General features: G+C 37.1%; 1 protein-coding gene and 1 long non-coding RNA gene across 2 annotated transcripts; one reads left to right on the forward strand and one right to left on the reverse strand.

Moving 5' to 3' along the window:
* Positions 1-254: 254 nt before the first annotated feature.
* zgc:165507 (monocarboxylate transporter 2) lies at positions 255-11,970 on the reverse strand. The gene is made up of 4 exons (XM_026922648.3): positions 11,757-11,970; positions 7,560-7,703; positions 6,422-7,222; positions 255-4,893 (listed from the first exon to the last, which is right to left on the reverse strand). Exons 1-4 carry the CDS (start codon positions 11,968-11,970, stop codon positions 4,634-4,636), a joined length of 1,419 nt encoding a protein of 472 aa, XP_026778449.2. The 3' UTR covers positions 255-4,633.
* On the forward strand, positions 7,731-11,879 carry LOC128321220 (uncharacterized). The gene is made up of 3 exons (XR_008304815.1): positions 7,731-9,519; positions 10,135-10,291; positions 11,763-11,879. It is a non-coding gene; the product is annotated as an uncharacterized LOC128321220 (long non-coding RNA).
* Positions 11,971-17,690: the final 5,720 nt, after the last annotated feature.

Genomic DNA, 17,690 nt, shown 5'->3' on the forward strand with positions numbered 1-17,690 from the left:
TTACATGTTAAATATTTACATAACTGTTTTTTTCCTAAACAAATGTAATTTGATTGTAACAGGATTATATTAGTAGGTTTATTTGTATGCTGTCTGTATTAGGCAAGTACATTGTGAAAATATTGCATTCAAAACAGGTAAAAGCCTAGTCTTTAGATTTGAAGGTTGCTTGAAATTACAAAATGGTGTCTAGCTTTCTGTAAAAAAAATAATGTAAATTAATAGGAAAAAATGATTCTAAAATAATTCTAATATGATGGTGGCACTATACAGATTTTTATTTAGCTGCAGGAAAAAAAACATATTAAAAAGGTCAGATAAGACATTTTGCATGTGCAAAGAATGGTGTAGAGCTCCATACATTATGCCACAATGAATGAAATGGCTGTATAGCACTGACAATGCTTAATAAAAATTAATATCCAAAATTGCTTGTATTTCAGAGCAGTGATCAAACATTGAGATGGATGAAATTACTATACATAAATAATTGCAATAGATTATAAATAATTATTAACACATACTATATATGTGTCTGGTTTTAGTAGGTATACACTATATTTTATTGTATATATAGTTTTACTGAATAAAAACAATAAATGTTGAACAAAATATCACAGATTATTCAAACATATGACATTCACTTTATTTTATTTAATAAGGCCAGTGGGGTTTGATTAGTTGGAACTCAAGCTCATGGTCTGATGGAATATTAAAAGATCTAAAAATATTGTGTGCTAAGTGCTAATGTTTTAAAGCTTCAGTCTCAGTCTTATATCATGAAATGGCAAATTGTACTATGTACTGAGGCTATAAAAATAAATATTTATGCATACAAAAATATAGAATATTACTAAATAATAATAGGCAACAATATATGTGGTCTACCTTAAAAAAAAACAAATCAAAGTAAATGATTAGTGTAATAAAATTACAATGGTTAGCAATATAATCCTGCATCATATGTTAAACTATAGCTGTAAGAAAACTATAAACCATAACATAGATTATTATATTAAAAGCATTTATCAGCAAGCAGTCACTTACAGTGCACTGTTTGAATTCACTGATGTTACTGACACATATAGCATTCAGATAATAGTGAATATATGCAAACATACATGGGCTACTCACTGATTCATAATAATCAAGGTTTGATTATCCAAAGCAATTTAAGGAATAAAGGGTGTAGCTATAAATCATGATGCTATGTGGAGTAGTAGGCGGTTTGTCAAAAGAAAGCAGAACATTTTAATACAAAGTCATGCTTTAATTCATAGGGCTGGATCATAAACAGAAATCTGAATCACCTTGACTTACAAGATATACACTGGGGTGGAACTGCATGGGAAAATTCACTGTAGAACCCAGTATTATGGTATTTTTGGTGCTTCACGGTATCTGCCTGGAACTTTGCATGTTTTAAGGAAGATAGCTTTATGTGACATATTGCACTGAAGTTCACTGCAAATATTAAATTATTCGTTAAAAAAAAAAAGGCTAGCATTTTCGTTTAAACAGACTTGAAAGGATGATGCTTAGTTTCCTATAGTTTATCAAAACAATGTAGATACACCACTGTGACTGCTTTAAGCTCTGTACTGTATATTTGTTTGTTAATAAGCAGGAATATTTTCATAGTTCAGCATATTCTAAAAAAGACATCATTATCTATACTGGTAAAACAACATATATAAGCTCATCATGGTTTACTGTCTTACCAACACATTTTCACGCCCCTTGATATGTTAATAACTCAATACTGACCAAACCTACATTTGCCCAAAGTAACCCTTTAAACCCTTTGTTCTATTTTATAAATGTGAGTGTGGATGTATACCTCAGTCTAACCGAGCAACCACACACAAAAATTAATACATCAAATAAGACAAAAGATTGAATAATGTGCCTGCATTTACTTACGTGTATGACAGGTATGAAGAAAAAGCAACATTTTCATACACTGTTTGTATACTCACTGAACACTTTATTAGGAACACCTGTACACCTACTCATCTAATCAGCCAATCATGTGGCAGCAGTGCAATGCATAAAATCATGCAGATACGGACCGACAGCTGGTTAATGTTCACATCAAACATCAGAATGGGAAAAATGGGATCTCAGTTATTTTGACTGTGGCATGATTGTTGGTGCCAGACGGACTGGTTTGAGTATTTCTATAACTGCTGATCAACAAGAATGGTACAATAAAGAAAAAACATCCAGTGAGCATCAGTTCTGCAGACAGAAATGCCTTGTTGATGAGAGAGGTCAATGGAGAATGGCCAGACTGGTTTGAGTTGACAGAAAGGCTACAGTAACTCAGATAACCACTCTGTACAATTGTGGTGAGCAGAAAAGCATCTCAGAATGCACAACAAGTCGAACCTCGAGGCAGATGGGCTACAACAGCAGAAGACCACATCGGGTTCCACTTCTGTCAGCCAAGAACAGAAAGCTGAGGCTGCAGTGGGCACAGACTCACCAAAACTGAACAGCTGAAGCCTGGAAAAACGTAGCCTGGTCTGATGAATCTCGATTTCTGCTGAGCCTCATAGATGGTAGGGTCAGAACTTTGTGCCAACAGCATGAATCCATGGACCCAACCTGCCTTGTGTCAACAGTTCAGGCTGGTGGAGGTAGTGTAATGGTGTAGGGAATGTTTTCTTAGTACACTATGGGCCTGTTAAGACCAATCAATCATCACTTGAATGCCACAGCCTATTTGAGTATTGTTGCTGAGCATGTGCATCCCTTCATGGCCACAATCTACCCATCTTCTAATGGCTGCTTTCAGCATGATAATGCACCATGTCACAAACCCAAAGTCATCTCAATCCAGTTTCATGAATATGACAATGAGTTCTATGCTCATCAGTGCCCTTCTCAATCACTGGATCTGAATCCAATAGAACATTTTGGGATGTGGTAGAACGGGTGATTTGCAGCTTGAAAGTGCACCTGAAAAATCTGCAGGAATTGCAGTCATGTCAGCATGGACCAGAAACTCAAAGGAATGTTTCCAACATCTTGTGGAATCCACGCCACCAAGAATTGAGGCTGTTTTGAGAGCAACGAGAGGCCCCACCCAGTATTAGTATAGTGTTCCTAATAAAGTGCTCAGTGAATGCATTATTTAACAGCACAATGCCATGAAGTATTTACTCTTCTGTACACAACCCAATGGACATTCTTTTTGTATGTTAAATTTCTCTTTAGTTTTCTTTTTTATGTATATGAACAAGCAACAATGCATAAACAAACAATTTTTGATTGTTCGTTTATACATTTGTTCATTTGTGTAGAACATTAATTCAAAGCAACTTGCAGTTGAGAGTTAAGGCCCTTGCTTAAGTTGCTGGGATTTGAACTCATAACCTTCTGATCCATAGCCCGCTGAGCCACCTCTGCCGTATTTTATTATAATTTTCTTTAGTGACCCTCTGTGGAGCCATCATTGGACATACACAACACTGGACCCTCTGTGCAGCCAAAATGTGACACACACAATTTCTGAAAGAAATGACTTTAACAATGTATATATGTGTGACTTTGATGCATAGAATATTATATACATGATACATTGTTATGGCCTGTGTGGGATTAAAAAGACACAGTACTTATGTCCGCATTTTAAACCAATCCCTAAAGATCCTGAATATCATTCAAGTACAGTAAGTTTTACTGCATTGCTCTAATTACTTAATAGCTTCATTAGTTAGATAATATGTTAATGTCAGACATACTAAAATATAAATAAACATGACACATTTGTTAATAATCAAGTTGATTAGTAATGCCACATCAATAAATAGTCATTTCTATACACATCATATAGGAAGATCTCTATATACTGGCTTTAGGATGTTAGTTGCATTATTTACAATTAAGGCAATACCTAATATGTAAATACTTTTGCACATTTACTTAAAAAAAATAGCACTCCCCATAAAATAATACTAAATGAATTTCCCTGTGTATACCGCAGCAGAAGACTAAAGGTTATATAAGATTGGATAGGTTCTACATGTGATAATCACCAGCAATAAGCTTTTTTTTTTTTTTTTTTTTTTTTTTTTACCGACATTTTGGTCAGAAGTGTTATAAGGCAGTTGTTAATAACACATGCATAATAATTTACATTCAGTCATGTTTTGTTGACTACACAGATTATAGATTATAGTGCAGCAGATATGGGCATGCAGATCACAGGAGTGTCGCTGGTTAACGCTTGTCAGTTTTTTGAACAAATACCTAACCACAGTGCTCAAAAGTCTCAAACTGGCAGAGTTATTTGGGTTTGCTGCAAATTCTGCATTGGTGGAAAGATTCTGGTCAGTTCCTGAGATGAAACATTAGTAGAACGGCTTTAAACTGCATGTTATTATTGTGGTAATGTGTATCTGTAGTCTAGTGCAGCCTAACTCAGGAGAGCTCTCTTTCTGACTGACTACACACAACTTTCTAAACCATTCAACTCTCATACACTCCACCATTCATATTTCTTGACTTCCATCTAAATGCTTTATCTAAACACTATTCTACTGGTCCCCTCACAGCAATCATGCTTTGCTTTGGCAGTTGTGTGTTGCTTCACTCCAGTGTAGCCCTGATCTTATTTGGAGGAAGCCTAAATGTTTGTTTCTCTCTGCACAGCATCTTCCCCTTTCCCACTGAGTTCCTCAGATACCTGTCCATCTTCTGTGTGATCGGGTCCCTTGTCAGGCTCTTCAAGTTCTGCTTGCTTGTATGTCTCCAGCTTGCGCTCTTTCTCCAGCAGACGGTAGTTGATGAAGTTGCCGATGAAGAGCCAGATGCTGGCAAGGATGACCACAGAGCCACAGCATATGTACATGTACTTGTAGTTCTTAGTAACATCCACTAATTTCCCTGTAAGGCAACAATGGTTGGACATAATGTTATTGCTTAAGCATGGAGTTGAGTATGACAGTACTTAGTCATTTTTAAAATTGTATTTAAAAAAACATAGTACTCATTTACTACTGTGATTTTGGACTAAATGCATAGCATCCTTGCCAGCGTGATTTTGGTGTTGATGTGATATAAGTCTTTACTAGATTCAAAGCCTAATTAAAAGAATCAACAAGCAGTGCTCAATCACATTATGATAATATAAAGATTAATGAATTGGTAATTCTTTCATTTAGAGTACTCCTGACCTGCATCTAGAGTAACTGTTAAAATCAAAAATAAGATTATATCATAATAATGCCACAAACAACATGTCTTCAAAAATCCACTGAATGTATTGACACTTTCATGTTGGATTGAAAAAGCAGAGCCTGAAAACTTTGCTTTTGGTCTGTACGAGTAGAAATGGGTAAAATCTAAGAACTACAGTATATCTATTATGGCAGTATTGTGCTAAAAGTCATCATTGGTTTGCTGTATATTAGTCTTGAAAAAAAAAAGATCCTTCTGTGGTGGCATTTCCTATAATTTATTCTTTTTTTGTTCTGCATAAATCTGGAAAGCCTTTCCGAAGCAGGAGTGTAATTTTGATGTAGTCAGACAGAATATCAATAGAAAAAAAGCTTGACAAGAGACTGGCATTTCTCAATTCTTCAAAAAAGAATTAAATATATTATTATGGTTATACATTTATGATATGATTTATGCTGTATCACTCTCTTGAGGACAGGGGTTTATTATCTCCAGAAGGACATAAGAGCACACACTATGTACAGTATGTGGACACCTGACCATCACCCCATATGTGGCTCTTCCACAAACTGTTGCCACAAAGTTTGTTGCACATAATTTTATAGAAAGTCTTTGTATGCTGTAGCATTAAGATTTCCCTAAACTGGAACTAAACCCAAAGCAAGATCCACAAAGACATGGTTTGCCAAGCTACTGTGGAAGATCTTGAGTGGCCTCCACAAAGCCCTGACTTCAACCCCACTGAACACCTTTGGGATGAACTAAAAGGCCAACTGCACCCCAGGCCTTCTCACTCAACATCAACGCACAACCTCACTAATGCTCTTGTGGCTGAATGATCACAAATCCCCACAGCCATGCTCCAAAATCTAGTGGAAAGCCTTCCCAGAAGAGCAAAGGAGACTGACTCCATGTTAATGCCCATGGTTTTGGAATTGGATGTTCAAAAATTTATATCCTGAATTTCTATATTCCTGTAAAGCTGCTTTGTGACAATGTCCGTTATTAAAAGCGCTATACAAATAAAATTGAATTGAATTGAACAAGCATATGTGGGTGTGATGGTCAGGTACCCACATACTTTTGGCCATGTAGTGTACAAGTGGGTGTGTGCAGTGTGTAAGTATGGCTTTGTCATTTGCACTTAGATAGGGTTTGTTGCTGGCCTTAGTCATAACTACAAACATTCTCACTTTTGGCAAGTAAGCAAACAAATCAGCCTGTCATGTCTTACCTGCCAGAGGTGGTCCAATAAGCACAGGGCAGCATTCAATGATGGTGGTGAGGCCCACAGCACTTGAGAACCTCTGAGGGCCTACCAGGTCCATGAGTGTCTCAAAGAGCACAGCACTCACCATGCCAAAGGCAAACCCAAAAAACACAGCATACACCACCATGCCAGTGTAGGACTCAGCCAGTGGGCACAGTATGTGGCATACGCCATTATAGAGGACAGCAAAGCTAAAGAAGTACTGGATCTTTGGCCGTATCCAGCGTGTGTTGGCCACCAGTCCCATGGAGGGACGAGCAAACATGTCCACAAAAGCCAAGATGGAGAGCAGGAAGGCTGCTGAGTACTCATCTACACCGTTGTCCCTGGCATATGGAGAAAGGAAGACAATGGGGGCGAAGAAGCCCACAAACATAATGACGTTTCCTGACAGGTAGATGAGGAAGCCCCGGTGCTTGAAGAGTGACAAGTCGAGGTATTTGTTGATAATCTGCCACACTGTAGGCTTCACCGACTTAGCAACTGGAACCTCTTCATCACTTTTGGTGTAGTTCTTTGTCAAAGGCTGGTGCAGTGGCCTCATAAGGGATCCGGCCACGCAGCAGTTAAGCAAAAGACCCCCGAGAATAAGGAAGCTGCCTCTCCAGCCGAAAGCATTGATGAGGTACTGGTTTAAGGGGGCTAGGGTGCTTAAAAAGACAGGGCTACCTGCCATGGCCAAGCCATTAGCGATGGGACGCTTTTTGTAAAAGTACTTCCCGATCATGGTCAAAGCTGGCTGGAGGTTGAAGGCAAGACCAAAACCTTTGGGAGGGTGAGAGTAGTTAGTGCAGAAATTAATCCCACAGTGAGTCAGTAAACATTTCAATTCCACTATTCGCTCACAATGCTATAATTTGGGAGTCAAGTTGCTTGTTGAATTTACTTGTTTAGTTCAGTTTAGGGGTTAATTGTCCTTTTCGTGATTGTCATACCTTGTCATCTAATTTTTTTGTTTCATATACACAGAGTCAGTAGCTTACAAGCATATTAATCACTTGTTGTCTGGTGTTACCACTGTTATTGTTACTGCTGTTGTTGGTGGCATATTGTTGTTCAAATAATAAAAAAAAATACTCTAATGTAATTTTTATCCACTCACCCCCAATCATTCCAATGCAGATGTACAGCTGCATGACACTGTTGCAAAATGAGGCAGCAATCATGCTGATGGAACACAGAACTCCACCTGCTATCATTACCGGCCGGCTGCCATATGTGTTTACAAGGACACTGCTTATAGGGCCTGAAATAGAAAACAGAACAATTAAGAAGGGAATTGATATGTTTTCTTGTTATTGTCAAACCTGTAACAGTGCATCTAAGAACATGAATTTCCAAACAACATGCAGTCTTAGTGACATTAGCTCATTAGTCTCTAAAAACCAATGGTGATGAGCCTCCATCCCCTGAAACAGATATAACTTAGTAATTAGATTGTCAAGTTGCAGAATAAAGACAAAAAGTGGAAGAGGGTTTATTAAATGTATAGTAGGACTGCAACCACTATAACTGTAAAATATTTCAATCTAACTCGCTATCTAAAATCTGTCTTTGAACAGTAGTCAAATACACATCATGTAGTATCTAATTAAAAGCAAAAAGAAGATCATTTTCAGTTTTCCTTTGTCCTTGACTTTTGCCTACCGCAAAAACAAAATCCTGCTTTACGCCAATAGATATATACTATTTACTAAATTTATTAAATGTATTAAATAACATTAAAAAATACAACACTGCATTATTCTTCAGTGATCTATACCAAAATGTTTATTATTATTTGCAGGAAACTAACAATGATAGAGGACTGTACTTGAGTCAGGGTTAAGTTGTTCTCCTTAAGCGATGACAGTTGGGTGCACAAGTACTCTATATACACTACATATGTGTTGTGATTTAAATTTGAAACATATAATGTCATATGATGAATAATAATACTAAATATTGAAAGTCATTTTTCATTATGAAAAACAAAATATCATAACGCTTAACATACCATAAGGCTTAACTATCCAAATGAAATACCATAAGGCTTAACTGTCCTAGGTATGAGAGTATCTTCTAGTTACCCACACAATTTCTGTAAAATACATAAGTGAACAAGGTAGAATAATAATAAAAAAGTGCTACTGCCCCAAGGAGTGTCTTGAGACATGTTAATACCAATTCAGGAAAATGTGCTATTTGAAATCAGGTTAGACGAGCTGCTGCTTCACTTAATTTGCCCCACATACATTTCACCTATCAGGAAGTCCTTATTAGCATATACAGCAGATGGAGATTTTCACTGGGACTCAGTGAGGGCAAGAGTTTACTGTGCAGCTGGGACAATCAGTGCCTCAAGTGATCCCTGCTTTCAAAGGCTTATAATGTCACAGTTCTTCATTCTCTAGAGTTTGATGAATGAGGTAACAAATGTGGTGCTTGTTCACAGCTCCTAAAGATAACTGGCTGGTGTTAAAATACGCATAAGTGGCTAGACTTGGTGAAATAATCATTAAATCGCCACACTAAAAAAGAAGGAAGGTAAAAGTTATTGTAACGTGTGGTAGGATGAAGAGGCAGCATGCAACTGCATAAGATCACATGGTATTTATTAATGGCAGTCTGGTAATTGTAGTCAGCAGTACAGGTTGGAGTCAAAATATAGGCAGAAAGCCTCAGTACAGGGCAATCCATGAACAAAACTAAAACATGGGCAAGAGTTAAAACTGCGTCAAATGAACACAGGAAGTCAAGGTCCAGACTTAAAAGACATGGCAGCATGATAAGATTTTGCCCTGAAACGATGAAACATCAGGGATTGAATAGGAAAACCAATCAAGGAAGGAACTGAAAATAAGTGAGAACAATCATGACTCAAGATAGGAAGATAAACCAATGACAAGACAGGGGTGGAAACAAGACATGAAACCAAACAGCATGCACATGGCTTTATAAGCAAAACATACAACATGGAAGCTCTACATCTTGAATCCTTCTCCATTCATGGGGTCTACAAGCCTAAGCTTCGATCCAGATCCTACTCCTGCCATCCTGAAGCTAAGAAGCTCCTACATACAGTATGTCCTTTCTCTACTACAAGCTCCCTCATCTTTGATTGCTGGCTAAACAATCTTCCATCTTCACTTACAGTTAAAGGAATAATAACTGCATTTAAAGTTATACCGATTCTAGTGATATCTAGTACATTGATATAATTATCATTAGACATTAACTTATATTCATATAAACCAGTAGGCCTAAACTATTATAATAAAATGTATGTATTTACACATATATAAAATGACTTATGAATCGCAGTACTGACCAGAGGTGGATGTCTTGGTTTCTGTCATGTTTAATTCCTTCTATTGCCATCCTAAGGATTTTTCCTTACAACTGTTGGCTTTGCCATTTCCCTGGTATTCAACTACACGTACATCCAAGCTCTGTAGCGTAAATTAATTAATTAATGCTTGTATTGCCAGAATAGACCTGACTGACTTTATGTTAAAAAAGGACAGAAGAGTTAACTGCTTTTGATTACTATTTTCCTGTCAGTACAAATCTTATCAAAGATAGTGGATAAGGCCATTTTGAATAAAGATGAATCAATAAAATAAAAGATGATAGAAATGAAAGATAATGATATGTGGCTAAAACTGAGTAATTTTTGCCTGTGCCAATAATTCTAGACTGACATTCACAGCCAGAAAGAAACCAGATACAACAACAGGGAAAGCCAATCTCTGTAGCTGTTACTTGAGTAACTGCCTTCTGTGGCAGGAGGTCAGTGAAGAGCGTCACACCTGGATAATTTCATTATGGATACAGACGGCACTGAGGAGACAGGTAACAAGTCAATGCATGTGAGACAACAGCCCACTCAGCCCTCGCTCTTTGAAATGCATGATCAAAAGCCAGGACTAGCATACCTGCATTACACAGCTCATTGCACACTGATGCACTGGCGTATTTTAAACGTTAGGCAAAGCCTGTTGCCTGGTGATATTCTAGATGCACAACAGTGTCATGTCCTCTCTCTGGCACAAAACTGTCCATTATTAATATGCATCTATAATGAAACTGAGACATGGGATTTTTTTTACTCAATATATCTTTGGTTACAGGCTAATAGTTTTAATTTCAAATATGAAATTAGAAACATGCATAGAATAGCAAAATGTGAGAAAAAACTACATCTTCTAACCCAAACCAGCACACTGCAAAATGTTGTCAAGAAATAAACGAATCTGAAGCGAATTATAATCTTAAGACACTTTGATTTCTATTACATTCTGTGCTTTTTAGTGCTAGATCTTCTGTGAGTTTATATAACTCATAAAGAATTCGGGGTGTTGCAAGAGAACTGTAAAGCTTGATAAAGTTCAATGCTTGGTCAGGTCTTTTAAATGCTTGGTCAGGTATATCAAATGTTTGCCAAACCAGACTTTTACTCCATCCTTCCAGGGCTGCAACTACTAAAAAATTTAAATAAATAAAGGTAATACAGACAATAAAAAAAATAGTAACTCAGGAGTAAATGAGCTATACATACTGTATGAAACTAGGTGCTTCATGTGCACTGGCTATAAAAAAAACTATTGTTCCCCATTTTTGTGGCAGCATTCTTTATCAGATCATTTCAACTTTCTATCAATATTTGGTGCTTTCTTGATGGTAGAAAACACTACATCAATAAGACACAATGAGACACACAAACACATGTGCATCGTATATTTCCGACAAGAATGTCAGGCTCAGGTTCCTATGTGGTTCACCCAAAAGAGGGGAAACCTCCTCAGCAAGCCGCACTTTAACCCCATGATCACTGCTTCAAATCCACCATGCTGTACTACCAAGCCGAAACAACAAACATCATACCACTGTCCAATTACTAACAGAGTGCATCATACATATATATAAAAGGAGTAAACATATACAGGAGTCTCAGATCGCATGAGTACTTCTTGTACTTCACATGAGTAAGTACTTCTTAAATGTTTACCAGTGGGACAATCCTTTCACACAGAGGGCCATTAACGTTCTCAAAAAAGATCTTCCAAACAGGAAATCCAAAACCAATGCCCACCACTTCATTCAAGTGAAGTCTTCAAGCACAGCTTTCAATTTGAATTTTTTCATTTTACTATAAATCATTGGCTTGCTGGAAAGTGATGTACAAACTGCTTTAGGTTTCAGCCCATTACAAACATACATACTTGTGGACAAAAGGAAAACAGTTGGGCATGGACAAGCTTGTCCTCAGAATTCACCCCTTTCATTTTTCCCTCCCACTTTTCCCCCTTTTTTTTACCTCCAGCATACATGACAGCCAGCATGATGGAGGAGATCCAGGCAACTTGGCTATATGATGCATCAAAAATTTTCTGAATGTCCTTGAAGAAAACAGTAGTGGCTTTGGGGAAAGCATAGGAGAAGCCGATGGAGATGAAGGCTCCACACACCACAGCCCAGCCCCAGCCTCCATCCGGAGGGGGCACAGGTTGAGCTCCAGCAGGGGATGGCATTGTAAGCCCTGGTCTATTCCTATAAGATAGAGAAAAAGAAAGAATTAAAGTAAAATAAGGTTTTCTTCATGTTCATACATAGCAGTCTGTACGAAATTAGACAATGTCACAGTTTTTGCAGTTTTGGCTTTATACTCAAACATACTATACTTGCCAAGACAGTGACTGTGATGTTATAATATTCTTACCTTTTCCTAACTATCTTGTGCATGGACTATGCATGCAACCAAACACAACAGGACAATTGTCCAGTTATATATGGTTCATAAAATGGCTAAAAATACATAAGGCTATGATTACTACATGGTTCTCCTTAAATATAGTACCCTGCAATTAAAGCTGATTTACTGCCACAACAACATCTGTCATTGGCCAACTGCACTGTGGAGGATGGAATATGAAGAGCAGTAGGACATGCAACGTAATTTGAAGACTACAATATAGAAACACTTGTATTTTCCCCAGACTATGTAGAGGATGAATGTCTATTGTACTATTGTGCATAGTATTCATATACAGTAGTTCTGCCTTCTAGTCTTACATTAATGTCTTGTATTTATTGTTTTTACATTATTTATTTATTGTCTTGTATGTTACACTACAGTCTTAAAGAGACACAATATTACATACTATGTGAATATGGAGGGGAGGAAAAGGTATCAAATAATTACATAACAACTAAAAGCTTGAAATAAATGTGGATGGTATGTAATGTTTCTCACTGTTTATATTTCAAAGGAAATTGCAACGTTAATCTGTTCTATAACACTCACCTCCAGATGATCTTGTTTTTACTCTTGCATATATAAGAGCTCTTGAAAATTTATTTACAACTCAAACACCTTCTCTTGTGTGTCTTAGCATGTACAATATATAGTATGCTTCACCACCAAGGAAGCCCCCTCCGACACGCGCACACACACACACACGCTGCTCATACCTATACACTCTTGAATAATAAAACTTGTGTTAGCTGTTGTATTTTGACTTTGTGCCTTAAATTCAAACATTCTCCTCATTTTACAGACTGGTTCACTACATGGCCTCAAGTATGTGGACACCTGACCATCACACCCATATGTTGTTCCTCCCCAAACTATTGCCACAAATTTGGAAGCACACAAATGTACAGAATGTCTTTGTATGATGTAGCATTACAATTTTCCTTCATTGGAACTAAGAGGCCCAAACCTGTTCCAGCATGACAATGCCCCTGTGCCTCTGAGCTCCATGAAGACATGGTTTGCCAAGGATGGAGTGGAAGAACTCAAGTGCCTTCCACAGAGCCCTGATCTCAACCCCACTGATGAACTGGAACGACAACTTTGCATCAGGCCTCCTCATCATATATCAGTGCCCAATCTCTTGTACTCTTTTAGCTGAATGAGCACAAACCCCCATAGCCAAAAATCCACTGTCCCTCCATGGTCCAAAATCTAGTGGAATGCCTTCTCACAAGAATGGAGGCTGTTACAGCAGCAAAGGGGGAACAATTCAATATTAATACCCATGGATTTGGAAAGGGATGTTCAATAATAAGGTGTCCACAGCTTAATAGTAGTCCACAGCTAAGGTGTAATAGCTGTATAGTATATACAGTTATTAAAGGTGTGCTAAGAGTACTTTGATATAATGATACAAATCCATGCGTAATACAGTCTATAATGTCTACTAGAAGCATTTTGATCCTGAAATCTGTCAGAAAACTGTTAGAAATCTTCAGTTTTTTATTTCTATCTAATTGGGCAAAGGAGATAACCACCTAGCAGTAGAGGAAAAAACATTGAGACTTGGTGTCTAGGAAAAGCCTGTTGACTTGGTAACAAGGCAACTGTAGGTTGAACACATCTAGTAAACAAGGAGGTTTGTAAAACTATTTTTTGTAAAACCTAGATTCAAGTCAGTACAGAGGTGAATTGTAATTTTTTTAAATGCATAAATGGAAATTCAATCAACTCCATGGTCAACAGTAACCAAATAAATTTTTTAATAATAATCCAAATGGTATCATTTCATCTATAGTTGTAGTGCTGTGTGACAGTGTTGTTTGTCATTCAGAATCATTCATTCAAGAACTGACCCTCATTCAGTTAATCAATCTCTGAAATATCCACATCATGTAATGGCACTAATTATTATCTCAGGTTATCTACTTACTGTCATTTTTCTCACAACTTTCCTAACAGTAGCTTAGCAGTTATCAGTATAAGCTCAGTCACAATACGTCTAACCCAGGACTGATTCTACAAAGAGGGAATTATGGGAAAAGGGCGAATGCTTTTATTATGGTGTATTATTATGGAGTTGTTATCTGTCACAATGACACACTTTGTTCTTAATCCTGTAAGTTCCAATAATATTCTCACACTCTGCAAATGGTACCAGCTATAAGGCTTTCTTTAAAACAGTGACTCAGTGTCACACTCTGCCATGTAATATTTACAATGAAATGCCCTGTCAGGTGTTATATAAATATCATAGATGGTACACTTATATATATATATATATATATATATATATATATATATATATATATATGTTTGTATATATCTCTCATTCAAAGTTTTTACAATGTATGCAAAAATTTATAGTCAGTGTAAAGTTCACAGCATTATTTAAACAATCTGACTCCCAGGATATGCTTTTATATGCAATGTGAAGTTCCAATGTAAATAATCTATAGGTTTTCATTAATCATTTCCAGAATGTCTATAAAAATCTACATAACTACTAATCAAGTAAGGCATAATTTCACATAATTCACAACAGTGATACATCCTATATGAACTACCATCATTATAAGCTATGAAACTGTGAAACTGATGAATATATATTAAAAATAGCATAAATACACTAACCCAGGGAGTCAAATTTGACATTATCTGTTATGTGAAAGATTGTTGGAAAGCCCTGACCTGCTGCATATAATGGCATCTGGTCAACCAGGATCTGTACCTGTACCTCAAACAGAGACATAAATGAACATGACCGGTCTCTTAGCAGCCACTAAGATGACTGTCATATCAAGTGAATGATAAGTCCTCGTTAAAGGAATAAATCACATTACATCCATTCTGTAGTCCCACACACATGACTAGTTGTGATTGTAGTGTGTTGAGCAAAGCTCAAGTTGCTGCTCTTGTTACCTGATACTCTCAACTGAAGAAATAATTCACACCTAAAAATTAAACAATAAGCACAGAGTTCAGGTTGGCACCGGCTTAACTGAAGAATTACCTGAGAAAGCATTACATTAGTACACAGCGGGATAGTAATTCAATAACCTGTGATCAAGATGAAAGTGTGCTAATACCTGTGAGCATACAGGGAGCATTAAAGAAAAGCGACTAATTACCTATTGTGTGCCCTATTGTGTGAAATGTGTGACCAAGAGCCTGATAAAATATAAACCTACAGTCTATCACTCCATTCCTCTTTTGTGCAGGTATATAGTGACTATCATCCATCAAGGTCAAACACACACAGAGTGGAGCTTGGAACAGTGCCTGCACCCACTTAGTGGATAGTGTGTCATACATTTTTAATGAACACTCTGTGTATAGTTGCCTCTTCTTCACACATTACTAATGAAGCCCAGGTAATACTTTGGTCTCTGAAATTATGTGACCTGTGAGAGTTTTACAAAAAGTTTAAAGATTACTAATTAAAGATTACAATCTTGTTCATACACCTATACACTCGATATAGTGTGAACACAAACACTGCGGGTCTGGAACTTTATTAGTGATCCTGTTTATTTAACTTTCTGCTGGTGGTTTAACAATCTCAGCTGAAGGATAAGGGAGACTGTGCCTATGCAGTGTCTGCACCAAGGTTGTTGAACAGCCACCAACCTGATAGGCGTGCTTCCAGTATCCCAGGTTTTTAAATCAAGACTGAAAACATAGTTTTAAACATTAGCATTTTAACCTGAGGAATAATCCAGGAAGTTAACTGCAGTGTACTTCCGTACAGATAGTGGATGTAGTAAAAGCAACAGCCAGGGGAAAATGACTTATTGAAACATAATGAGCTCTGTAACAGCACCTAGGCATAATTTTAACTGGAAATAGAGCTCCAAAGTCGACTAATATGCCTGAGTTCCGCGGCCTCTTTGTCAGGCACTGAGATTGCAGTGGCATAGGGCTGGTGTCATTTGAAAGCTACTGAAGATCTGCTTTTAAAAGTTATAATGTGGTTGTGTAACCATATAACCTATAATGCGTGTCGTTCATTGTGATCTGGAGCTATCATTCACTTCACAAGTGCAGATGATTCCCGGTAATCTTGCAGGCTGTCCACGAAAGAATGTGATCATGTGACCAGCATGCTCTCTGTATATTTTAACTCTGTAGGATGCACATATTGGGATCTCTGATGTTCAAAAAGTGCAATTGCATTAGAATAATAATAATCCCACATTTCCACAATGCACGTTGTCACATTTTTGTATCGCCTTGCATCATGTCATGTTACCCTAATAGGATACTATCTAGTTCATTTTTAATGTAACCCCCTAACAGGCAGTCATCCAGCATATTGTCTAGCAGCTCATTTTGAGTGGTTTTAGATATACCTTTGTTCAGCTGTGTTCGATACAGCAGGTGCATTTCCTGTCACCAGCAAGACACACAGAAGCACTATTATCATTAACCAGGATTGCTAGATTTCCAGCTCAGCAACATCTCAAAAAACACAAAAAGATTTGGCACTGGAAAATGGAGGCACGTTTTTCTTCTTTTCTCAGTATTTGTGTGAGAAGCAAGTCCACTGTTCCACCTTCTCTCCCATGCTTTGCAATTTTCCTTAAAATAGAAATGGTTCAGTACTTCATAGACACATTTCTACACTTACACTTTGCCTTTGTTTGCAGAAATTTATTAGATTTAATTCCAATTATTTGCTATAAAACAAGATTTTAGGGTGGGCCCGTTTATGTTTAAACTAGTCCAATTTGGCATAAAAAAAGACATGACCCTGGCACTCCTCTCATTAACCCTTCCCCTGTCCATTGCTGAAAATGGTCACAGAGTGAGCATGGGGCAGCATGATTCCTGCCCCAGTGGGCCTCTGTTAGCACTTGTTGCAGTTCCCATTAAGATCATTAGGTGCAATAATAACTTTATAGAGCTAAATGGGGGACTGAGCATGTTGCCCTACAATTGTACAACATCCAGGCAAGCAAATCAATGGAACATCAGAATACATATGTCAAGTAGCAACATTTTTTTATTCACTGGTCACGCTAAAGAGCTTATTAGTGTTTTAATGAGTTAAAACAGATAAAGTCTTATACAGGCTCTCCGGCAGTTTACTGTTAGCTGTCAAGAATCTACTCACTTCAAACTGAATATAAATAAGATAATAGTGATCTTTCAAAGTCACAAAATATATAAAAAGATACCAGTGTGTTTAAGGAGATCATTAACTGTCAGTATTTGCAATTATTTTCCTTCCACTTTTTGATATAGCATCTTTGTGACTGTCAGTAAAAAGACAGTCACAAAGACGCTATATCAAAAAGTGGAAGACAAATAATTGTAAATACTGTTGAAGGGGTTTATGAAGATGCAAAACAAACAGCAGGAGAATTTAAAAAAAAACATCTGTAGGGGAAAATCTACAGTTATATCACATTTACATTATAGCAAATGTAAATTTGTTATATATTTACATTATAACAAATCATTTTGATTGTTTCCCTTAAGACACACTTTATG

Source organism: Pangasianodon hypophthalmus, chromosome 18, assembly GCF_027358585.1.
Source record: "Pangasianodon hypophthalmus isolate fPanHyp1 chromosome 18, fPanHyp1.pri, whole genome shotgun sequence".
NCBI lineage: Eukaryota > Metazoa > Chordata > Actinopteri > Siluriformes > Pangasiidae > Pangasianodon > Pangasianodon hypophthalmus.

Coding starts and splice junctions, on each gene's coding strand:
- zgc:165507 (XM_026922648.3), bottom strand. CDS start 11,970: ATGCCATCCCCTGCTGGAGCTCAACCTGTGCCCCCTCCGGATGGAGGC. Junction 7,704..11,756: donor GGCTGTCATGTATGCTGGAG/GTAAAAAAAAGG, acceptor TTTCTATTTCAG/GCCCTATAAGCAGTGTCCTT. Junction 4,894..6,421: donor TATTGGACCACCTCTGGCAG/GTAAGACATGAC, acceptor GTTGCCTTACAG/GGAAATTAGTGGATGTTACT.